We start from the raw sequence: 23,250 nt of genomic DNA, 5'->3' as shown, positions 1-23,250 counted from the left end.
AGTGCCTGTGGAAATTCTACACATACAGAACTTGGGAGTTCTACGAGACAAAACTTGTGCCTGGATCAGTCTCACCAACCCTTTAAATGACAGAAACACAGCAGCCAAAAGCTGGAACTTGATTGCAAGTCCTGTTCACAGAGCACCAGAGCCAGAAGATAAACCTGGCACTCAGAGCTCAGCAGCCTTTTCAAAGCCTCAGGGCACTCATTGTTTGGGTCACGTTAAACATCAATCTGCAGCCAAATCCCTTATTTCTTTAAATCCCCTGGCATCAAGTACACCATACCCAGCTGGCCAGTACCTCCCCTTACTGCAACTTTGGAGAGATCCATAAATACAATAGAAACCATTATTATTTTAAAATATATCCATATTCTACAATAGCAGGATTAGGGAATGTTGTCTCAAGTAGAGTTCTTACCTCTCACCAGGTGAGTAGAGTGCTGAGGTGTGGGCTGCCTGCACCAGTGAATCTTTCTGTCATAGATTAAGAACCTTCCCTGTTCCAAGCAGTAATTCCAGTTAATTAAAGTTGTGTAACATTTCCAGAGAGGGAATGTTTAGCCTGAGCATAGGAAATAACCATTCACAAGTCTAATGAATTAGCCAAAAATGGTTTTAATGCAGTCCTTGCCTGCAGTGCAGTATAAACCATAATAAAAAAACAACAAAGCAGAACATACAGGATATTCAGCTGTAGAAACTGTACAAACACTTGGAAAATGCCAGTGAAACTCCACAGAGCATCAGCATAGTCAGAGCATTGGTTCGACAGTAAAAACGAGTATCCAAGGCTTTTGTAAAAACCCATTTGATATCAAAAGTCTCAATGCCAGCAGCAGCAGCATAAAACTCCTGAATACAACACCCCAAAGGTGGGCATCAATCCGGTGTGACATTCCTTGCAAAATAATTACTTCCCATTGAATTAGGGGGGAGGGATGTATATTAAGCCACCCGTTCTGACTGGAACAACTGCCAGCCCCAGGCCATGCTGGGTTCCTAAAAAGCAGCTGGATGCAGTTGCAAACCACTCCAGGGGAGTGCTGCTGTGTCCCAATTCTGTCAGCTCCACTGGGAATGGCAGTGCTGATCCCACCCCAGAGGGAGCTCCCAAAGGGAGCTGACCCCTGACCCACAGCAGCCCCTGCAGTGGGGGTTCTGCTCCAGCCCCCTATGCCAGTGTGTGGAACCCCCTGGCTTTTCTGGGAGGGAGTTAAACCCTCCTGATACACTGACAACAGCACAGCTCTGCCATTCTCTGACCCTGAGATTTAGCTCAGTTCTATCTTTGAGGGACCCATTTGCACCACACAACAGCATTTGCAGATGAGGAGCAGCCATCTGAGCAGGCAGATTATAAATTTATAAAATAACAAGACCTTTCCTAATTCCTGTGTTCCTAACCCAAAGTTTCCTGCTCCAGCAATCGATTTGGAATCACTCTGGAGTAGCTCTGTGAGTACAGCAGGAAGCCATTCCATACTATAGTTAATTTCAAAGAAGAATGGAGCTACATCAGAACAGAGGAACCACAGTTCCACCTCCTCACCCCAGCTGTCAGTCACAGCCTTGTCCCTCCCAGGGAAGGTCACCTGCACCAGCCCAGCAGTTCACGACATCAGCAGCATTCCAGGTGCTGAGGGAGTTCTGGGACACGTCCTGGAGGCTCCTGGATCCTCCAGAGAAAGGTGTGGGGGAAATAATACACCAACGCTTTCACTTTGGGTTTCTGTATCTCTTACAGAGGGAAGTGCTGGGAAGGGGGTGCACACAGCTTCCCCAGGTGAGAAAGGAGAGGGGGAGGCCCATTTTGTTTGGTTCCAGGCTTCCCGTGGGATTTAGTCCAAGGTTTAACTCAAGAAGTGCTTCAGGAATTACTGAAAGTGTAGGGAAGCCGTCAGGTGAGGTACCTGCGTGTTCCCAGGGCTGTCTGACACCAGCACTGGATGCAAGCAGGCATTTCTTTTCAAGCACAGCTGGAATAAGAAGCAGAGATGATCTCTTTGTCCTTTTCATTGGAATTTTTGGGGTTGTGGTTTTTCCCCCCCTCCTTAATATAATTTCTTTTTTTAAAATAATGGCTGTTACCCACTTAAGTTTTGCAAATGCTGCTGTAAATCTTAAAACCTCATACAGAAAAAAATAGTATTTTAAGGAGCATGCAGGCATGAGCAACTTACAGGCTTGTATTTGAAATGTAAACTTACATTTTATTTCACAAGGTTTACATCCCAAACGGAAGCTGGAGAATGAAGAAATGAGGCTTTTAGGAAAGAGAAAATGCAGGAAGTGGGATCCTGCTCTAAGCAAAGCCAGCTGGGCCTGATGATGTGAACCACAAACCAATACCTGACAAACAGAGAGATTAATTACAAATAAAATACGTGGCACAACTGCATAAAATGACACCTACTCACCTTCACAGTATCCAAAAAACCAGCACAAGCAGCTCAAAGCTGAAAATATTTAACTGTATGTTCAGGAAGAAGAGGGAAGACTCAAAGTGGGATGGGAAAAGGACAAGAGACTAAAACCCTGCAGCAGTGGGTGTGAGCTCAGTGTTTGTGACCAGGGCAGGAATGCAGCACTGTGGCAGAGCCAGTGCAGGGCCTGCCAGACCAGAGCCCCTCTGCCATGCAAACACCTTCAGTGATCTGAATGATCTGATCAGTTCAGAATGAGTTCAGGTTTGCAAGTGTTCTGTAATAAAACAGAAGCTTGTTAGAATTGGAAAAATATCAATAAAATTGAGGTATTTTCAAGTACTATGGATCCATTTCAGAAATCTGTACCACAGGAGTCACTGAAATGAAAATGTGACCCTTTGAGTTAATTAGTTCTGGCTTAATAAACAAGGTCAGCAGTGGCTCCTTCCCCTGCTAATTAAACCCTTCCATGAGTGCAACAGCTCTGCACAGAGTAACTGCTCAGCAGAGTAACTCTGCAAAGAGTAACTGCTCAGTACATCATTCTTCATAGCTAAATTCAGGGAAAAAATAGTAATTTTTTTCCCCCTTGACATTTTACATTCATATCACATGACAGACTTTATGCATCAAGTTGTGCTTTCAGTCCAGACCAGCATCTAGAACTACAGAGCTGCAGCTGGTGTGGATTTTGCTGAATCCATTCCTGTTTCTCCCAGGAAGCAAACATTCATTGCATAGTGTGATTTGGAAGCTTCCTGATTCTCACCAGTGACTGCACCCCACACTCACTGGGTACAGCCTCCTCAAACATACAGAAGTGCTCTCTGCTTGAAGGAAAACAAGATTATCCTACTCCTAAAACTTCCAACTCAGCAAGAGAAACCTGGCAGTGCAGTGAGGGCTGCATAAGTCCTGGTTCCTTGGGCTCGCTGGCCCAGGACTGGACTTAGGACAGTTGCACACAGAGAAACATCAATATGATGCTCTGTCTGGGTTTTTGTACCTGAATGTAAATGGGAGAGAAGGGGAAGAGGTGAGGAGGTGGCTGTTAGTGGTCATTTATTTTAGAGGATGAATCCAGGAGTAGAGGGATAACAATGGAGACATCACAGTAAAGTCCAGCAAAGAGTTCCCTCCTTTCCCATGGTTCATCACTTGGAAAAGTTGCTCATAGCTGAGAAAGCTGTAGTGTAGATCCAGTGCTAAGCAGAGAAAACAGCCCCTGGAGGGCGTTGAGACAGTTGCCTTGCTGCCTCCACACAGCTCCAGGCTGGAGTGGAGCACCTGCAGCAATCCCTACAGCCACACAACTGACACCAGCACTGAGACTCAAACCTTAACAATCCTCCAGGTTCTCTGAATGGAACTGCATGTGCAGCACACACCCAGAGAGTGACAGTGAACACTGGTGGCAATCCCAGTGGGGACACTCCATGTGCTCTGGCACATGGAGGGCTCAGGGCGTACCTGGAATGCTGGGCCACCAGCACAGGCAGTGTGAGATACACACAGGATGAGCTGGCATCACTGGCCAGCTCCCAGAGCTGCAGTATCTTGGTGTTGATGGGACTTGGGGGGATGAATCCCACTCCTGGACTGCCAGGATGGAGGGTGCAGGCAGGGCAGAGGTTTGATGATACAGCCCTTACAGACAGTGATGATGGTGGAGAGACTCTGGATGAGGATCAGGGCATGGAAAACCCCTGAAGAGCCATTTAAAAAAAGAGCAGGTTAAAAAAAAAACTATCACACACTGGGCTGAATATTCTCTCTTTTGTCACCTGCAGAGTGACCAGAGCAGCCTGAGGAACTTCTGTTTTCCAGTGCATTTAGTCAGCATAAAAAGGACAAAGGCCAGGGGTAAAATAAGGATATCACCTTAAGTGAGCAGAAGGGAACAAAATGGAGCTGCTCACTCAGACATGTGGGTTTTCCCCATTTTGTTCTGCCTCATTTTACACAACTTTTGCATTTCTTTCACATTTCATGGAGCTTTCCAGCATCTAATGTGTGGATATTGGGAAGTGGCTCTGAAGCGATAAACTTTGTATTGTTTCTACCTGGACAAGAATTTGTTACAACTATGGGAGGCTGAGCTGCTTTGAGGGAAGGGGAAGAGATGACCATAATTAATTACAGGAAAAGTGACTGAATAAAAGTTACTTGGAAACATTTAAAACCCTTTCTCAATCTGAGCTTGGTACCTGTGCCATCATAAAGATATCTGCCTTAGCATTAGAAGACAAAACCTGATTTTTTGTACTCCCCAATGAGCAGTGCAGCAGCAGGAGCAGGCAGGGGAGCTCCTGCACAGCTCTGCTGCTGCTGCTCTGGCAAAGAAACAACTCAAATAATGGCAGGGCTGTAACCAGAACCAAACCCAGGAAGGGCACAAGAACCTGCTCAGAAAACTCCTGTAAATCCACACAAGCTCTGGAAAAATACACTTCAGCTGGCAGGATGAAACAGAGTCACCAAATCACCTTCCTGGTTTTATATACAAGGAATTTAAAGTTTTTAAAGGCACAAATAGCACCTCTGTGGGTGCTAAATTCTGGCTGTGTTTAGGTGCCATCATCCTCTCAAGCTCCCCCTCCAGAGCACATTTTGCCAGGAATGAGGGGATTAATTCAGCTGCCACCTTGCATCACACACAGCACAAGGTCCAACACCAGATTTACATTAGAAATGCAGCTTTAGATTGACAGGAAAAACCCTTCCAGCACTCAGCAGCCATTTGGTGACAGAGCCACTCAACAGATGGGGCTCAGGTGGCTGAAGCAGGAACATTTTCAGTGTTCAGGGCCACCCTGAGGAGAGACACAAACCCACACGAGCCTGGGCCAGCCCACCTTGGCCCTTCACAACCAAATTCAGCAGTGAGACATCGCAGGGAGGTCAGCACTGCCTGCTCCACACAAACTGCACAGGCTGAGGGACAAAATCCTGCCCACAGGGCACGGATCAGCCAGGAGTGAAACACCTTCTCTTAGGTTAGGAACCTCTGCAAAGCTCTCCAGGCTCACAGACACATTCCCTGTGGCAGCAGCAGCAGAGGAACAGAGGAAAAAGGGGTTTAAGCTGTAGGCAAAGCCTCCATCACCAAACTCACTCATCAGCTCCTTTCTCCTGACATGCACAGCTGCTCCTGTAGTCACTGCCAACACCAGTGGGCTGATAAACAAACACAAAAATGGGATAGAAAATGGTACTAAATTATCTTGGAGGCACTACACCAATACTTTTAGCATGCACCTAATTCAAACAAGAATGATGGACTGGGCTGAATCATGCAGATTTAAAAAAAAAGGTCTCAGGTCTAGAAGAATATCCATAATCCTGCCAGCCAAGTCTCAGTTCCATTCCCCAGAACAAAACAGGGATACACCTCTTTGACTGTAAATGCAGCAAAATGCAGAAACAAATCAGATCACCTCTTAGTGCAGAAACCCCCGAAGCCAGTCAGTGCACTGAGCTGGGAAGAAGTCTGAAAAAATTCAATGTATAAATTGTGTCTTCAGTATTTTGGGGTTCAAGCCACCCCTGTGGAGTGTAAACTCCAAACATGACTCTTGGAGCCAAACTTTCAGTGCACGTTTCAAATTCACATCTTCCTTTCTGACTCCATGAACACACAAATCTCCATCAAACACTGATCCAGGAATGAGATGATACTTTAGCCCTAGGAATTAATGCAAACTGGACTGTCTGAAGTTCCCTTTTGCATTTTAGGAGCCTGCAAGTAGGATGCAAGAGCACTATAACCCAAACGCAAAGAAAATAACACCCCCCTAAAAGTGTTTTAAAAATCTATGGCCACAATATTCTTGAATCTTGATACTGGCAACATGAATAGTTTATTTTCATTCACAGCTGCACATGTACATGTGCATGTTCAGCACTTTTGCTTTCAACACTCTTATATTCAGCTACCAATTTAGTGCCAGATTTAACTGGGTCTCTCTTGCATTAAGCTGAACTGACTCAGAATTTAAATACATTAGAAAATGCCACTTGTCAGAGAAGGTTGGAGAATCAGCCTCAAAATAAATAACCATCCCCAAGAATATTATGGCTTGGAAGAATTTCAAGAGCTCGAGCCCCTGATGTTTGCAAAATGAAAAGGCCTTTGGAAATGCACTTGCATCAACATTTTAACCTATTTTGAATAAAAAATATATAGTATTTATAAAATAAAGAGAGCAGGCCAAAGAAGATTGGCCAGAATCACTCTGTAAAATTGTTCTGTTAACTCTGTAACTTAAATTTATAAAGCCTCGGGACATCTGGACAGCAGGATTCCTGGAGAAGCACTCTGGAATGCAGATTCCCATCAGACAATACTTCAGGATGTTTTCTTATCTTGAAGATCCGCCTGTTTTCTGCCCCTCAAAACTGAAGTCCTTGCCAAGAGAAGGGATGTTGGCTCCTGAGAGGGAAGCTGAAATTTAAAGAAATACAAATGTGCAACCATAGCACTGCTGTTATGAGGGATTGAGGGCTGATCTGGGCTTTGGGAGTCATTTTAAAGCCATGAAGAACAACAGGAAAATGCTGATTTTGCCTGCCCCGGTGGGATGGCAGGATGCAGCCCTCACTGTTGACAGAAAAACACTCTGGGGTTTTACTTAGTGGAACAAGGTCGACTCCTACACCGTGGTAGAAGCCCTGCTAGCAGTGTGGAGGGGCCTTGTCTGCCAGGGGAGCCAGGCAGGGATTGCAGTGCTCTGCCACACCACAGTTATTGACTGCCTGGAGCTGAGAGGGGCAAACTTCACCTGGCAATGCCACCTCCTGCCAGTGGGACAGCAGAGGATGCTGCTGGAATCTCGGTCAGTTCCATTCCCCTGAGACAACAGGACACTGTGCCCTCCTCACTGCCTGCAGCTCCTGGGCAGGCTGTGTATGGGGCCAACACTGTTCCTTTTCTCCAAGTCAGAGCAGGAGGCAGAGCAGGGAATGTTCTGGAAGCAGCACCTGCCCCAGCTGGTGTCAGCTGTTGTGGGACCCACCTTTCCCAGGGGGAGAAAAAGCCTGGAGAAGAGTGACAGCTAATGTGACATTACAAGGCACTTCCTTGTATCCCCAGCTGCGACTTGGCTGCGCTCAGCTTCAGTTTAACACCTCACCTGCACCTTCCCACACCTCCCACAGATCCCAGAACTTCCACCTTGCCACTGTCCAAGTCATGTTTTCCAGAGGAACTGCAGGGTTGCTGTCCTCCCTCCACAGAGTGCTGGTGGCTCTGCTGTCACCTGTGCCACACCCAGCCCAGAGAGCCTCTGCTTCCTTTCAGGGCCCCTTGAACAAGGGATTTCTGGGCAAGCTGGAGAAATATTTTTCTGCTAAAGCCCAAACCTGTTCAACATCACCTTCCCACTCCTTACAGAGCAATGGTTTTGAAGGAATTAAAGAAAGAAACACTGACCTTTCTGATCCAGCTTTACACCACTGTGTTTTCACACTGCTATGTCTCCCTTTCTATGGCAAGGGATGAGGCTTCACCAGAACCTGTGAAAGCCAAAGCAGTTAGAGGCAAATAAATCTGGTTTTCCCACTGAGAATACACTTTTCACTAAGCATGGGATTGTGTTTTTAAAGATAATTACAAAAAAAATAGACAACCACTTGTCAGAGAGAAGTGAACAGCTGTTTTTAACTGAGACTACACTATTATTGGCTTTATTTATTTCATAACCAAGTCACAAGCTTTAAAGCCACAAAGACAAATAAAGGTTGTGCAGTTTTAATGGAACATTTCAGGTCTTTCTAGTTAGACATTTTTACTGGTTTACCTCTGTTGTGTAAGAGAGAATCTGAATATTTCAGTTGAAAGGACCCACAGTGATCATCCAGTTCAACTGCCTGGAAATGTCAGTTATTTTACAAGCACTATAAATTGGGAGACTTCATATATGCTCCAGACCATAATGTGGGGGCTGATATAGCCAAAAATCACCTCACTGCCACCGTTTTCATATGGAAGAATTAATTGTTTATTCAGAGAATTTAAAGTTTGTAAAAATTGGAAGAAGCTCTGACTCATTCCTAAAGGAATTATTTTAAGCATCATTAAAAATTTGCAGAAATGCCATAGTTTGCTATTTTAAAGCCAATTTTGTTGGTTTTAAAACTCATTTGTGTTACCTCGTGTAAGTACCAAAATGTATAGAACCAACCAGGGAGAGCAGGTAAATTTACTCTGGAAATAAAGCTGAACAAAGTATAAAGCAGCTTCCTAGATGTATCCCTGCACTCAGGTGTTTGCATGCCTGATTTCATACACTCTCAGAGGATATATACACTTTTAAAAATCTAAGTATTCTCCTTCTTGCAGGCACCACTTTACATCCCAAATAACCGGGCTGCATGCAGCAACATTTACATGTAAATACTCTCAGTTTGTGGCAACTTCAGTTTCTCTAACCCTTGAAACATCTTTTAAGTTCATTCACCTGAAAGTAAAAAGTTGCTAAAAAAAAGAAAGAATTGTTTCCAAAGCAGAGCTTAGTTTTAGTCTGTGCTCATTAATCAAGTCTGAGCTGCCCAGCGACTTAACCAAGAGAGTTTTTTTATTTGATTAGCTCTTATAGTTCATTTATTGGCCACTGTAGGTCAGGACAACTAATTTCACTAATTCCTTACCCTGAGGCTCTTCGTCTATTCCGTCCTCTTCCCACTGCTCCTCATTTGTCAGGAGAGGGTTCCGAGCTTCACTCAAGGCTCTCATTGGGAAAAAATGTCCATCCCCCTGGCTGCATGGAAAAAGGCAGAAAGGGACACTGCAAAAGCAGCAAGTGACTCTAAAAAGATGATAATTTCTCTACATTTTTTTCTGCAAAGTTTTATGTTGCCAGTATTTCCCATGTTTACTTAAAATCATCTTTAAGCTTGAAAAGTACCAGGTTTATCTTTCATTTTGGTTCTCAATTTTTTCAAGATCTCTGGAGTATAAAAGTTGAAACTTGTGGCCTGGAATCAAGTAATTTTTAGCAGAAGGTAAATGTGCTAATTTTATCAAGTAATTTGAATACAGAAAAAAAAGCCCTGGAAAAACTAACTTGTGGGCAGTTAGAAGTGACAGGGGAACTAAGGAAAACATTTATGAAAACGAAGCAATTTATAGGTATAAATTTTATCAATTTATCCCACAGATTCTTCAGGGCAGAAATCTCACTTGTGTTTGACTGACACTCAATAGAAAATGGCCCCACTCTTACTGAAAGACACATAAAACCCCCACTTTCCTGTGACCTAAATCTGGACACAAAACATGAAAAACTGTAATTCCATCAGCTTTCAGCACTTTAGCTTTTAGTGGGTTACTTACCTAGAGGCAATAGGCAACAACCAGAGCTTTTTTTCTTCCCCGAACACTTGCTGGAGATTCTTCACAAAGCCAAGATTGAATCCATTTTTATCTGGGCCATTTTGAAACACTGGAGCCGAGAAAGCCTCTGCAAACAGAGGCAATTTCAGTGGAAAAAAATAAAAATAAATGGCAAACACTGTGAAAAAGGGTTATGCATCTTGTAACCATCTAAAGACAATGTAATTTAACAGATTATAGAGATCTAGCACTACAAAGTTTCAAAATAATGGTTTTCCCCATTTTGCAAAGCCTGTAAAGACTTTCCAACTGAAGGCAGGAATTTGGTTGTGCAACTGAACCTAGAGAACAGTCACACCAACCCACAATGGGTTGCTTCATCCAGAGAATGGAGTTAAAAGATATTCCTGTGGGACTTGATGAAATTCAGAGGGGAACAGTTTCTAGGTAAAAAGCTCTGCAGAATGAAGTAGGTTGGTGTTCAGTGCACATTCTAGAAGTGGCACTGCAGATTTAAATCACCTCATTTGTTAATGTTATAATGAACATTATAACATTATAGGGACAAACAAATGCAAATAAACTCTGGGTTCTGGTGGGGCATAAAATTAAGAAAAGAAAGGAGAGGAGAGTGCCTTAGGAACAGTTTGATCTCCCTTCTCAGCTGCTGCACAGGTCTGATGTTTTGGGATAGATGAGCTTCAGTGCCCAATGAAATGACTTTTGAAGTAAATAACTTGATAAAATCAGAATATTTGATCATTCTTGATAGTGTCTGTTTTGTTACAAAACTTTATCCCAAAAGCTTTGAAAGTCAAACATTTATCTGAGGAAAGGCAAAGAAATTTTGGCAAAACTATACTATTTTAGATGATAATTTCTTTGATTTTACAGTCACAACTTCTTTGCCTTTATCAGTAAAGCTGGACACTGTGTTTCCCAAGCTCACCAAGCTGCTTGGGATGTACCCCAGCACAGGAGCATAACAAACCATTATTCCTCAAAAGCTGTACTCATTTCACAGCAAATGTCTTTTTACATATGCATAACACTTTTATAATTGGGCTTCTACACTTTAAGGCTTTGGTTTCCCTAACAAAGCTTTCGTCACACCAGCTAATAAATGCAGCTCATTTGCAGTGACAAATTTCTGCAGCTTGTACCAACATCTTAAATCTTCCTCCCCTCATAAACCAGCAGGAATGTACAGAAATAGAATAAATGCCTTTTCTCTTTTCTTTTTTGTTCTTACTGCACCCTTGGTGTGTCTTACTAGAAGGAACAGACAGAAGAGCCTTACCTAGAGTGGATCTGTTCCTGCTGACGAGCCAGCAGTGGTAGCCAAACAGAAACATGAGGCTTACAAAGAACATGATCGCCACAAAGAGAAGGAAAAGGATGTGAAATTTGGAACGTGCATTGGTCAGCTCACCCTGGAAAGGAAAGCAACACAGAACAAGTAACAAGAACAAATTAAAGATGGAAATTATTTGTACTTAGAAATATAATTCTAAAACTCCTATTGGGAGTTCTCAAACTTTTACAGACCAAAGTGAACATTACTATATAAAGGAAAAAGAGACAAAGAAATGAATGTGGTTCATTTCCCCTCCTGTACCAAAGCACAAAGAGTGGGGGGGGTGTTATTAACCCTTGGTATGGCTCTGAGCTAGCCCACCACAGGTGGGCATGAGGAGCATCCTGGGCCCATGGGAAATGAACAGGCAAGAGCTCTTGAAGCCCTGTTTTAAGTTCTGCTGAGTTTCCTGTGCATACATTAAAATTCTGTACCTTGCTTAAGGTAAGCTCAGAGAAATCTGCCCTGCACATCTGCAGCTATTGGGGAGTGTTAGAACTGAGCACAGATGGATGGGGAAAGTTTAAAAGCAAAGTGGGATGTTCCAAGCAGAAAAAAGGCTCCTTTCCCTCTACAGCAGAAGAGCCAGGTGCCAGGGGTGCCCAGCAGTGACACAAGCAGGCTCTGGGGACCTCCCGGGCACAGGGCTGTGCCTTGCTGAGTGTGGGGAACAATTAGTGCACAGCAAAGGTACTTAAACACAAACATACAGAGTTATGGAGCAGAGGGGACAGAAATAGACACCAAGGGCCACTGTTTTACTGGAGCTGTCAGCTGGCCTTGCTTGCATAGAAACAATCAGCAGTATGTGCATAAAAGCCTCCTTTGGGTCACTGTTTTTAAATTGAGAAAGGAGGCCTATGGGGGTTAGAAAATGAACAAAGGGTTTTGACCCATTTTTTCTATTCAGTAAATATGTACAAATCATTACCAGGATCTTACACATCAATGCCAAACTTTCCAAGGGACACCCACTCAAACACAAGGACAGGGAAGGGATAGAACCTCTCTGCCAGAAAATAATCTACAGTCTGAAATTCCTGAAGGCTACTTGCTCTGTGCATTTTAGACATCTAACAGGAGGTGGACTCCCAAAGGGCCCAGGAAACGCCTCCCAGGAAAATGCAGCCCCTCCACTGCCTGAGAGCAACAAAGCACCGAGAGTCACTAAAGCCCACGAGACTGAGAGGAGATGAAAAAGTAACCGGATTTCATGACTTACTGTCCAATACTTAATGAAATACTTGAAGACTGTTGCAGCAATATACAAGCAATACAACAAAGAATAGGCTAAGAACAGTAGAAAGAATTTGTAGTTAGAAAATCCAATGCAGTTATTCACCCTGGAGGACAAAAGCAAAGTTGAAATCAGGATTGGTGCAGCACACAGTGGTTGTAACACAAAGAGCACGAGCAGTTTTGGGGGGTTTAGAAGCCCTGGATCACACAGCCGAATTTGCCAATGAGCAGCTCCCCTTAGTGGCCGAAAGGGAACAGAACTGATGGCTCTGCTTTTCACTCCAACCCTTCCTGTGGGCCCAGGAGAAGCACAGATCCGATTTTTTGAATTGTTTTAAGGCTGGGACCACAGGTAAATGGGTCACAGAGGCGGCAGCAGCTCGTTCCTCCTCTCTGCGTCTTGTCTGCCAAGGAAATCAGAGCTGGGAGTTCTGTGCTACTTTATTCCTTTGCAAACCTCAGGAGCCACCTCACCCCTGCCTGTTTGTTCACATACAGCCCAATTAACCCCACACTTGGTGAGAATTCTCCCTGCACAGGACAACTCTAGAAAGGAACATGGGGATGTACAAAAAACCCTAGTGGGTGTTTGTGTCAGAACTCAGGCTTGGAAAATCCTCTACAGTTTTGATCACCAGGAAGGTTCAGGTAGGGAAATGTTTGGTGTAGTTTCTGAATTCTTAAATCTTCCTTTTTTTTTTTTTTTTTTTTTAAAAAAAAAAAAAAAAGGAGGAATTTAAGAAATGTAGTGGCATCAATTCTGAAAGGTGTAAAGCTCAATTATTCCATGCAGCTTTCTGCACAGACTGTCTCTGACCAGCATCAGTCCAGAAACAATCCATGTGCAAATGTTACTGGAAGCACCCCAAGTGCAGCTGAAACACTGAGAGAGCCCAAAGGAAAGGCTAAGCTAGAGTTCCTTTCAAATTTGAATAGTAGTTAATGAGTGAATTAGCAGTTGGGGTTTACATTTTATCAATATAATAGCATTTTTACACATGGGTTATGGAGCAAACATGAATGATTTGTTAAAATTTAATTTCAGGCAATTTTAAAGTGCAATTATTTTATAAGTTTCCCAAACTAAAGAGATGGATGGCCTAAAATGTGAGAGTCATACAGACATGAGAGGCATACAGAAATATATCTAAGTAGCCTTTCCTTTCAGAAAACCACAAACCATTATCTAGGACATACCACGGACAGTGATGATCCATTTTTAGCACACACCTGCAAAAGGACAAAAAAGAAAAACGGAAGATTTTTAATTGGTACTTCATTACCAACTGCAGATCAACAGCAAAACTTTGATTTTTGTAAGGTTTCTACATAATAGATACTCAAAATTACGCTTTCTCTTAAGTTTTTTAAGGTAGATATAATTTTAAGGTGGAACATTTCTTAGTGTTTGAAGACCAACTAATGTCCTTGGTCCTTGTGTAGATAGAGAGATACGAGAATGATTTCTGCCCTAGAGCACTGCTGGCTGCAGCTGAACAGACCCTGGGGAACTTTTTTGTGTAAAAAGACACATGAAGGAGCAGCCCACTCCCAAAACCTTGTGGTGACTGCACTTGGGTGAAGGACAACCCATGACTTACATGGCACAAACAGAGCAATGGTGACAACGATCAGGTTTGATCAGCTGGCATCTGTCACAGAACCGAATCCCTGGAATCAGAGACAAATTAACACGAAACAATGGAAAAGTGCTCTTTTTTTCATGTGTTAGTTGAGACTGTGCTCATTTCCTAACTATTCTTTTTCTTTCCTCTCTCCCTTCAGCATGTGACCTGGTGTTTGCTGCAGGTCACAATCAGGTAAGCAACACTCATAGTTCTGATAGAGGCTTGCAGATGGGGCAACAATCAGTGAAAGCATAAAATCATAGAACCATGGAATGCTTTGGGTTGGCAGGGACTCCAAAATTCATCTCGTTCCACCCCCTGCCATGGGCAAGGACACCTCCCACCATCCCAGGGTGTTCCAAGCCCTGTCCAACCTGGCCTTGGACACTTCCAGGGATCCAGGGGCAGCCACAGCTGCTCTGTGAACCTGTGCCCAGGCCTCACTACTCTTACAGGAAGGAATTCCTTCACAACATCTATCCCAAACCTACTCTAACCCACAGAGCCAGCTCAAAAGTGACAAACCAAAGCTGTATACCTGCATCCACATTTACTCAGACTACCTACACTTCATTTTGATAATTCCCTATTTATTCCAGTTCTCTGCTTCAAAATTCTTTGGCTTGCCTGACAGAAATGAGCAGGTCAGAGCCTCCAATATGAACACAGATTTCTTTAAGCTGTGAAGGGAGTGCAGCAGGCATTTAATCACTGAACAGTCCAGGAAACTGGTCACAGAAGTATGTCCTGCATCTCTCAGGCAGACTCCATTTTAAGTAAAAATTATGACAGATTTGACTATTCTATTGCTATTTCTAAATACAGACAGCACACGTGGGCTTTCAGACTGTAAATCCAAAGGGTAACATCTTGCTTCTCAAAGGCAGCACCTGGAACCGCACTGAATTAGAGAGTTCGAGGCTGTTTTTGTTTTCCCTGCAACCAAGGGAGAGCAGGAGTCAGCGGGTGCCTGGGAATGCTGTTGGTCAGCAGGATCCCCTGGGTGCCAGCCTGTGCTGCTGGGGGGTGTGTGGGTGGATCTGGGCTCCGTGCTGAGCTGACCTCCATTCCCTGTCCTCGTGTACACCGGCAGCTTCCTGGCGATCTCGGCGAGGATCTGCCGCTGCACCTCGGGCCGCTCCTCGTTCTCGTAGCGCTCCTGGTCAGCGTAGGACATGTGGAACTGCAAGCAGAAGGCACCAGAGGAGCAGTCAGCACGGGCAGCAGAGAGCATTTCAAACACAGGTGAGCTTGGGAACATTTCTACCTCCCGCTGCTGCGGTTAATGCAGTGGGAAAATGTGGTTGTTAGAAGACAAAGGGAAGCAGTGAGCGCTGGAGAGCCAAAATACTGAGAGACACAGCAATAAGAAATGCAAAAGTGAAATTAAGGCTCATAAAACAACTCACTAGAATTGCTCCTATTGCTGCCCTCGATGAATTACTCTCCTTTATAACACATTCAGCACCTCTCTAGCGAGCAAGAACCTTTATATTTTTAAATTTTTAAAACTGGGATTAGCTGTTATTTATAAATTTACATTCTTGTAATCAGGATCAGAGCAAGCCTGAGTATATTTGGAGAGCCACACAAATACCTCATTTTGTTGGCTCAATCTGAGTGTTTTATTAGTATTTCATAGAGAGGTAAAACAAAATATGAAAAAAAATGTAAATGTAGTAATCCAAGCAACATGACAAAGTAAATATTTGGTTGAAAAGAATTAAGACACATTTGCCTCTGACTCTCCTCTGCAGATCAACTAGACTGAAGGATTTTTGAGTTCTCTTTAACATCTGTGCATTTGTTTAGCAAGGAATGAAAGGTGTTGGCTCTCTTACCTTTTTGCCTGGTTGTATTGGGAGAGTGAAAACAGACTTCCAATATGTCCACACAAAGAGCACAAAGAGAATATGGAATACTACAAGATAGGCCACTAAAAACAAAACAAGAAAAGAAAAAAACAGAAACAGAGTAATGACTTCTTAAGGAAAAGGTTTCATCCACGATGGGCATAATTAAAATTTTTCACAATGTCAAAAAAAAAAAAGAAGAAAGGAAAAGACAGATGTTCATCCAGTGCCACCCATTACTGCAGTCCAGCTAAACCTTATGGCTGAGGGTCAGCAGCATCCAGAGCTCAGGAGTGACCAATCTCAGAGCCTCCCCTGCTCCACCTGATCTCATTCTGTGGGTGAGGAAGATGCAGCTGTCAGAGCATTGTCCCACAGGGCAGGTGACAGCCCTGTATCCCTGGGAATGACAGGATTCCTGTCTCTTCCCCACATCCCAGGCACAAGCCCAGCAGAACTGGCTGGTGCTGAGCAGTGTAAAGGTGAATTTTGCACCTCCCAGTATTGGGGTTCAGTTCTTACTAAAAGCAGTGGGAAGCAGAGTGTCCAGTGCCCACTCCTGCACCACATCCTTCTTGTAAGAGCAGAGGGAAATAATATGACCTTTACATCACCAGAAAACGCCAAATTTCTTATTAAACATCTTTTAGATTTGCCACAGTTGATACAATAAATCAGGAAAATTTCCCTCTAATTGAGCAAAATAGTGATTACTGAGGAAGAATTGCAAACCAGCCCGTGTCAGAACAGTCTTAGTTCAACGTGCAAACCTGATTCCAGAGCCTTTGGCATTAGCAGGCATTCCATGGACAGGGAGCCAAAGGAGCTGTCCTTCAGCTGCACAGACCATTTGCCATTTCTTTAACACTCAACTCATTAAGGCATTATCAAAGTTACAAGTCAGTTTTTGTAATGAAATGATGTTTAAATAAAACTATCTCATTCCCCCCATTTCACTTAAGCTTCAAATTCTAGAAAATAAGATTAAAATAACTAGTCGGAAAGAGAAATCTAAAATTCAAACACTTCTTAACTATGTCAAAACACTTCTTTTCCTGTGTGAAAATTGGTAAGAAAGGTCAAATGCATTAGTGAGACTTTCTAATGAGATTGCAAATGATGGGACATATCTCAGAAGGATGTGATGGACTGTGGGAAGGAGCTGTGAATCACAGCTAAGTCATTCTTATGCTCCAAGCTGGTTTGAGATGTTATCCTCACACTACAGGTGGAGTTGAGCCATTTTTAATTAATATAGAAGGAGATAAATCTTGCAACAGGTTTAATTTTGTTGATCAGCCTATCAGCAGATTAGAGGAAGCTGACCTGGAGATGCACTAAGAGATTAGGCAACAATTAACTTTCTTCTGCTGTGTAGTCATTAGCATCCTACTAGCAATTTCAAACATTAGAACTGCTCTGTAGGGGAAAGAGAATTTATTGGATGCAGCAATCTGGAGAATCTTTAAATGTCAGCTGGCATTGCTCTTCATGGAACAGCTTACACTACACCTACTTCTAGGGGTCCTTCATAACCCCTAAAGAAGAAAGTCACCAAGAGAACACCTGGATTAGCCAAAAGCATTCAAAGCACCTCCAGGAAAGAAGGAGAAAAATGTTAAAACAGCCACTGACTCCTTATTCTTAGCACATGGCCATTACCTCCACCAACACACCGGTCTGAAGAGTGTCATTGAGCAATCCTACTGTGCTGTGACTCAGGATCTGTTAGTGGGCACCAGAGCTGAGAGAGAAAGCTTATCAAAAATAGCTTTCACTGAAAGATCAAATGGAACATCGAAAAGAGCCAGGTGGGCTGCAGATGGGAACTAGTATTTTCTGTTTGGCTTGTAAAATCAACTCTGGAAATGTGAAAGGGAAAGGGAGAAGAGGGGTGTGGGTGTGCTCAGACACACACAGCTTTTCCTGCAAGAGTCACAGGGATCAGAGACTTTCCATGTTCTGCCCAGACTGTGACTAAACAGAGCATTTCCCAGTGCACCCAGGAGGTGCAGCATGCTGAGTACCTCAGGAGGGTGCAGTCACAGGAAGGAAACACTGAAAGAGGATGTATCTTTAAAAAAATGACAGCAAATATTTCTGATATCTCAGCCAGAACATTTGTGAGTCCTTTTACACGAGGGTTGAAAGGCAAATAATAAATTATCACACATACCTTTCTCCACAGGGTTGCTCACAGTCACTGGAAAAGAAAAAAAAAAAAAAAAAAAAAGTGTCCACAGAGGAAATATGAATCCCAGAGAAGTTTGTGAGAATTAACATTTCTGTGTGAAATACAGCCATTTTAGGAAAAATGTTCAAATTCAAGAGGCAAAGAGAGAGCCCACAGTTCAGCATCAAACCAAAAGCATCCGTAATAACTCTTCTTCACTCACGCACACACCCACAGCAAGATGTTCAGTCACTCTTACTTGTGCTGTGTTTTCCCTACTTATAAAATATATTCTGTATATTTTGCATTAGAAATATGATAAAAGCAATCCTCTGGTGACAGTGAGAAGATCACCAAGGCTTCTCCAGCACCTGTCCAAGCTGCATCTCTCTGCATTTACCACATACTTGCAGCTGCTTTCTGCTGGTCCCCAGGTGGTCTTGACCCTCCACTGTAAGCACTGTCCCAAAGCATTTCTGCATCAGCAGGATTAAAAAGTTATAAATTTTTCAGCTTTGACCAAGTCAGCAATTGCAATGACTTCATTGTTTTTGCACTACCTACCAGCAGAAATTTACAACCCCTTCTTACTTCACCATCATGAGAGAAAAGCCCCCACTAACAGAAGCCCTCTGAGCAACGAGCAAAAGGCGCATGGTTCAATGCCTTCTTGTAGTGACTATTTGAAAATCCATCCATTGTTTTAAAAGCCAGCATCCAAGTTTAACAGAAGAGACAAGGACCACTTTCTTGAACTGAACACAGGGAGTTCTGTGATAATTTGATAGAGCACTGCTTGGAAAACAAAGCTCTGTGACACACAGCAATGTAGATGTAAAAAGAAACTCAATCTGTGTCTCTGCCCACTCAATTTCAGGTAAACAAGACTGTTAGGAAAACTTGAATTTTTCCTTTTTCTTTGCTGCCAATCAAGCTATGATGAGCTTTGCACAAGCACTGCCTGGCTCCCTCCTGACCACACCTGCAGCAGGGCCTGGCTAAGGATTTACCTGAGACAAGAGCACAATCACAATGATATAAAAGGTGCTGTGGCAGGATCATTGTTGTCACCGTGGCAGCAACCACCAGCCAAACAAGAACTGAGGCCTCCTCCTGTGACTCACTGGCCACCCCAGCACTGAGAGCTCAAACCCAGCATCAGGAGATGCCTCCCAGACATCACCCCCACAGCACTTCCAGTGCTCGGCACAGCTGAAAATGCAAACCAAGATTCCAGACAAAGCACTCACTATTTACAGGCTCCCAGCAGCTGAGAAGAGGCAGCCAGCTCAGCAAGCCTTGCTGTGTTAGAAATGTGGAGAGAGACAACATCCTGCTTGGCAAGTAACAGCACAGGCCAACAGTTCATGCTCAAATCCTGAAATCAGTCATTTCAACTTCTGCATAGATAAACTCCTCCACAGGCAAATAAAAGAAATGAGAGAGAAACGGGGAAAAAAAAAAAAACAGGTGGGTGTGGGCAAATGAATGAATTTAAGCTGCGATTCCACACAGCAAGCTGAGCTCCTGCCAGCTGAACCAGCACTTGCAGAGCAGCACAGCCCCAATCCAAACCTCACTCAAATCACCTGAGCCTCGTCCAGCAGCTGCACTGGGACCTGGCATCAGCCCGTGTTCAGTATGACTGAATTTGCACAGCACATTTCAAAAGACTGACAGTGTTTCAGGAAAACGCTCCACGTTTTTTGTCACATGTTCTAACGACAGTTACATGCACCTCAGAGATACCATCCTATGTGAATTCTTGAAAGAAACAGCCCACAGAATCAGAGATGGGATAAACGTGATGAAGTGTTTGGGGGCTTTGCCAAGCTGCTGATTAAAACAGACCAAATAAGCTGCATTTCATTCTAGCTCCTGTTGAGAAAAAACCAGCAGGTCTCACTGCACTGCCAACCCTAACAAACACCTGATTTACGTTTGCTGTGCAGCACCAGAAGGCAGCTCCTGCCCCAGGACCATCTCAGACTATCCTTTCTGGGACCTCTGGTTTTGTTTATCTGCCTCACTCTGTCCTGAGGAGCCACATTCTCACAATTTCACAAATCCAAGCTTCCAGCTCTTCTCTGCACCAGAACTGGCAACTCTTTTTTTCTAGTAGCACACTAAACCAGAAATAACAAACATAAGAAAGTTTGCAACTTACTATACAGTTGAATTGCTACGTTAAATATACAATTACTAGCCAGCATAAAACTTCCTCTTCTAAAATGCAGCGTTCCGTGCTACTGTACCAACTCCACGCCTGAGCGTGATCCCATGTAACCTATTTCTTTCCTTTTCAGAATATAAACATAAAACCATTGTAAGGCAGGGCACAGACTGATGTTTGTTACTGTTCAGCTCATAAATCGCATCTGGACGTTATCAAATCACAACAACGCTGGCTTTCACTGTGGGATCGCTCTCCCAGCCCTCTCAAAGGCCACCTCCCCGCTGCCAGGGACGCAGAGAACAAGGGCTCATGACTAACAAACAGCACCCACAGCCCGCACCCAGCCCGGCCGGGCACAAACCCTGCGGAAAACAGGGCAGCACGCCCCGAACCTCCCCTTAATCCCCAACAGGACTCGACTCGTACTGAAGTGTTTGTCTGCGCACGGGTCACTGCCGGGCTCGGAGCCTCGGGACACCGGGGCGGGCGCGGGGCCCCGCTCACACCGCGGAGACGGGAGGAGGAGAACGAAGAGAGGATGAGGAGAACAAGGAGGAAGGGGAAAAGGCGAGGAAGAGGAGGAGGAGGGAAAGAAGAAGAGGAGAAGGACGAGGAAGAGAAGAAGGAGAAGGGCAATGACCGAAGCCCCCGGCCCGCCGCGCCCCCCGCCCGCAGCTCCGCGGGGGCCCCGGCGGCGCCGAGGCGCGGCCCGGCGCGGGCGGGCCCCGCGGGGCGCGGGCGGGCGCTCACCGAGGCAGAGCTCGCAGACGTATCCGTAGTAGGACCAGAGCAGGAGCAGCGCGATGAGCAGCACGGGCAGCCAGGCGAAGGCGCGGCGGCAGCAGCGCAGCCCCCGCCACAGCGCCATCCCGCCGCCCTCAGCGCCGCGCATCGGCGCGCGGCTGCGCGGGCTGGCCGGGGGCCGGCGCGCTCGGTGCTCGGCTGAGCGGCCTGCGCGCAGCGGCGCCCCCTGGCGGGGCGGGCGGGCAGTGGCGCTCGGGCGGGCGCGGCTGAGGGAGCGCCTTCCCCTCACGGCCCGCCCGTCCTGCGAGCTGCTGGGGACGGCGGGGACGTGCTGCTGCCCCTCTGCTCAGCCCTGTGGGACACACCTGGGGCGCCGTGTGCCGCTCCGGGCTCCGCAGCGCAGCGCACCCGGGGCTGCCCAGGTGATGGCGGGGCTGGAGCCTCTCTGAGGGGAAGGCTGAGGGAGCTGGGGCTCAGCAGCCTCGGGAGGAGACGGCTCATCCATAAATATGTAAAAGGAGGTGTCAGAGCATGCAGCAGGCTCTGCTCCGGGGGCCCAGAGGAACTGATGCTCAGGAAGTTTCAGCTGGACGTGAGGAAGAACTTCCCTGGGCAGCGGCCAGCCCTGGGCAGAGAGGCTGTGGAGTCTCCTCCCTGGGGATACTCCGGAGCTGTCCGGACACAATCCTGTGCCCTGTGCTCTGGGGTGGCTCTGCTGGGGCACGGAGGTGGCACCAGATGTGCCGCGGTGCCTCCCATCCTGACCCATCCTGGGATCTTGTAGCACCGTCCTGTCCTCTGCACAGACAAGAGCTTCAATTCCCTCAGCACACACCTAGGAGCATGGAAATAAACAAACAAATACGTACACACAAACCTACAAGTGAATATATATGTAATATTCCCTTATTACTATGGAATATCCATGGGAAGATCAGACTCCAGACAACTCGTGGAACAAAAGGAGGAGCGCCCTCTCCAACGTGGCATTTAATGTACAAAAAAGAAAACAAAAAGAACCCCCCTGCCCCAGACTGCTCCACAACCCCCTCTGAATTCCGGTAGGAATCTCCTCATTCCCACTCTCAGTGATTTGAGTTGCAGCTCCAGATAATTAACTCCACTCTATCACATCTGCTAAGGAAATTAGTTTTCTCATCAGGAGAATGATTTATCTGACAGAATGTTCTTCTGACAAACCCCTGGTGTAATTTGTGACATTTTCTGGTCACCTCTTTGTTCAGCAAGGTTTCTTTCCTCTCAGAATTTGTTCTAAAACTTCCCTTAATGGGATCACACTCAGAGCTGTGCTGCCTCTACCAACCCTTTCCTCTTTTTGGGTACAGGCACCACATTTGCCATTCTCCTGCCCAGATCAAGGAATTAAGACATCACCCACAAATCCTCAGACCACACCTGTAATTCCATATTTAGCTCTCTCAATATTTTAAGATGGATATGATCTACAACTTCTGTTTTTTTCAAAAAATCTGTTCACTACTGAGGTGACAGCTGTCTTAACTTCTCTACCCTGCTCAGGCTTTACAATCAGTATTATCCTCTTCTCCAGGCTACAGAATTCTTCCTTTAATATAAAACCTGAACTTTTTGGCACTTGTTTTAATTTTCTGTGGATGGTTGAACTTAACCAAGATTTTGGGTAGCCCCTGCTGTAGCAAAAGTGCCTTGCAGATAGGATGACGTAGGTTGGCCTGAGCTGCATGTAACCCTAAACTAGAAATTTATATTTATTTATATATATATATATACACACACATATGAAAAACCTCCTCCCAGGAGATTCAGGAAGGGGATTTAGAACACATACACTCCAGGTTTTGAGGATTTAGGAGAAGAAGATGTGAGTGCCGCCTTGCTTTCTCTCCTTCCCCCCCTGCATAAGTGCTGAGGAGGAATGTTCTTGCAAGCAATACATTTTATAATCAGTAAGATTTAAAAGTCACTCTCGTGAGTTAGATCACTCCCTGAAGCAACTCACAGAATGTCCTCTCCTGAGACAGATGGGATGAACAGCACATCCATGGGATGTTTTTCCTGCATGTTCCTGTGAAGCAGGAAGGCACCTTCCCAACAGACAGCAAAGGAACAGGCAAAAGTGAGCAGACTGTGTCAGATAAAGCCTCTGCAAATAAAGTTAAGACTTTTCCTTTTGTTCAACAGCCAGTTTTTCTAGGTGCTCTAAGGTCCACATAGATCATCCTCAAAATTCTTGTTTCCTGGGCTTCCAGGGGACACTTAGCTATATAAACATGATCTCATCTGAGGTAAGATTCCCAAATACAGCTCTTTGAAAC

The 23,250-nt window shown here is 44.9% G+C and overlaps 1 protein-coding gene across 1 annotated transcript; it reads right to left on the bottom strand.

Moving 5' to 3' along the window:
- Window positions 1-601: 601 nt before the first annotated feature.
- Window positions 602-21,083, bottom strand: ZDHHC15 (zinc finger DHHC-type palmitoyltransferase 15). The gene is made up of 12 exons (XM_053990221.1): window positions 20,942-21,083; window positions 18,019-18,045; window positions 15,831-15,925; window positions 15,052-15,172; window positions 13,963-14,032; window positions 13,559-13,591; window positions 12,345-12,465; window positions 11,066-11,198; window positions 9,766-9,892; window positions 9,081-9,190; window positions 7,864-7,946; window positions 602-6,876 (listed from the first exon to the last, which is right to left on the bottom strand). The coding sequence occupies exons 1-11, from the start codon at window positions 21,081-21,083 to the stop codon at window positions 7,903-7,905; spliced, it is 1,023 nt and encodes a 340-aa protein (XP_053846196.1). The 3' UTR covers window positions 602-6,876; window positions 7,864-7,902.
- Between the last annotated feature and the right edge of the window lie 2,167 nt (window positions 21,084-23,250).

Source organism: Vidua macroura, chromosome 14, assembly GCF_024509145.1.
Source record: "Vidua macroura isolate BioBank_ID:100142 chromosome 14, ASM2450914v1, whole genome shotgun sequence".
Lineage (NCBI taxonomy): Eukaryota > Metazoa > Chordata > Aves > Passeriformes > Viduidae > Vidua > Vidua macroura.
The sequence above is the reverse complement of the archived record's forward strand: the minus strand, read 5'-3'. Positions and strand labels throughout refer to the sequence as shown.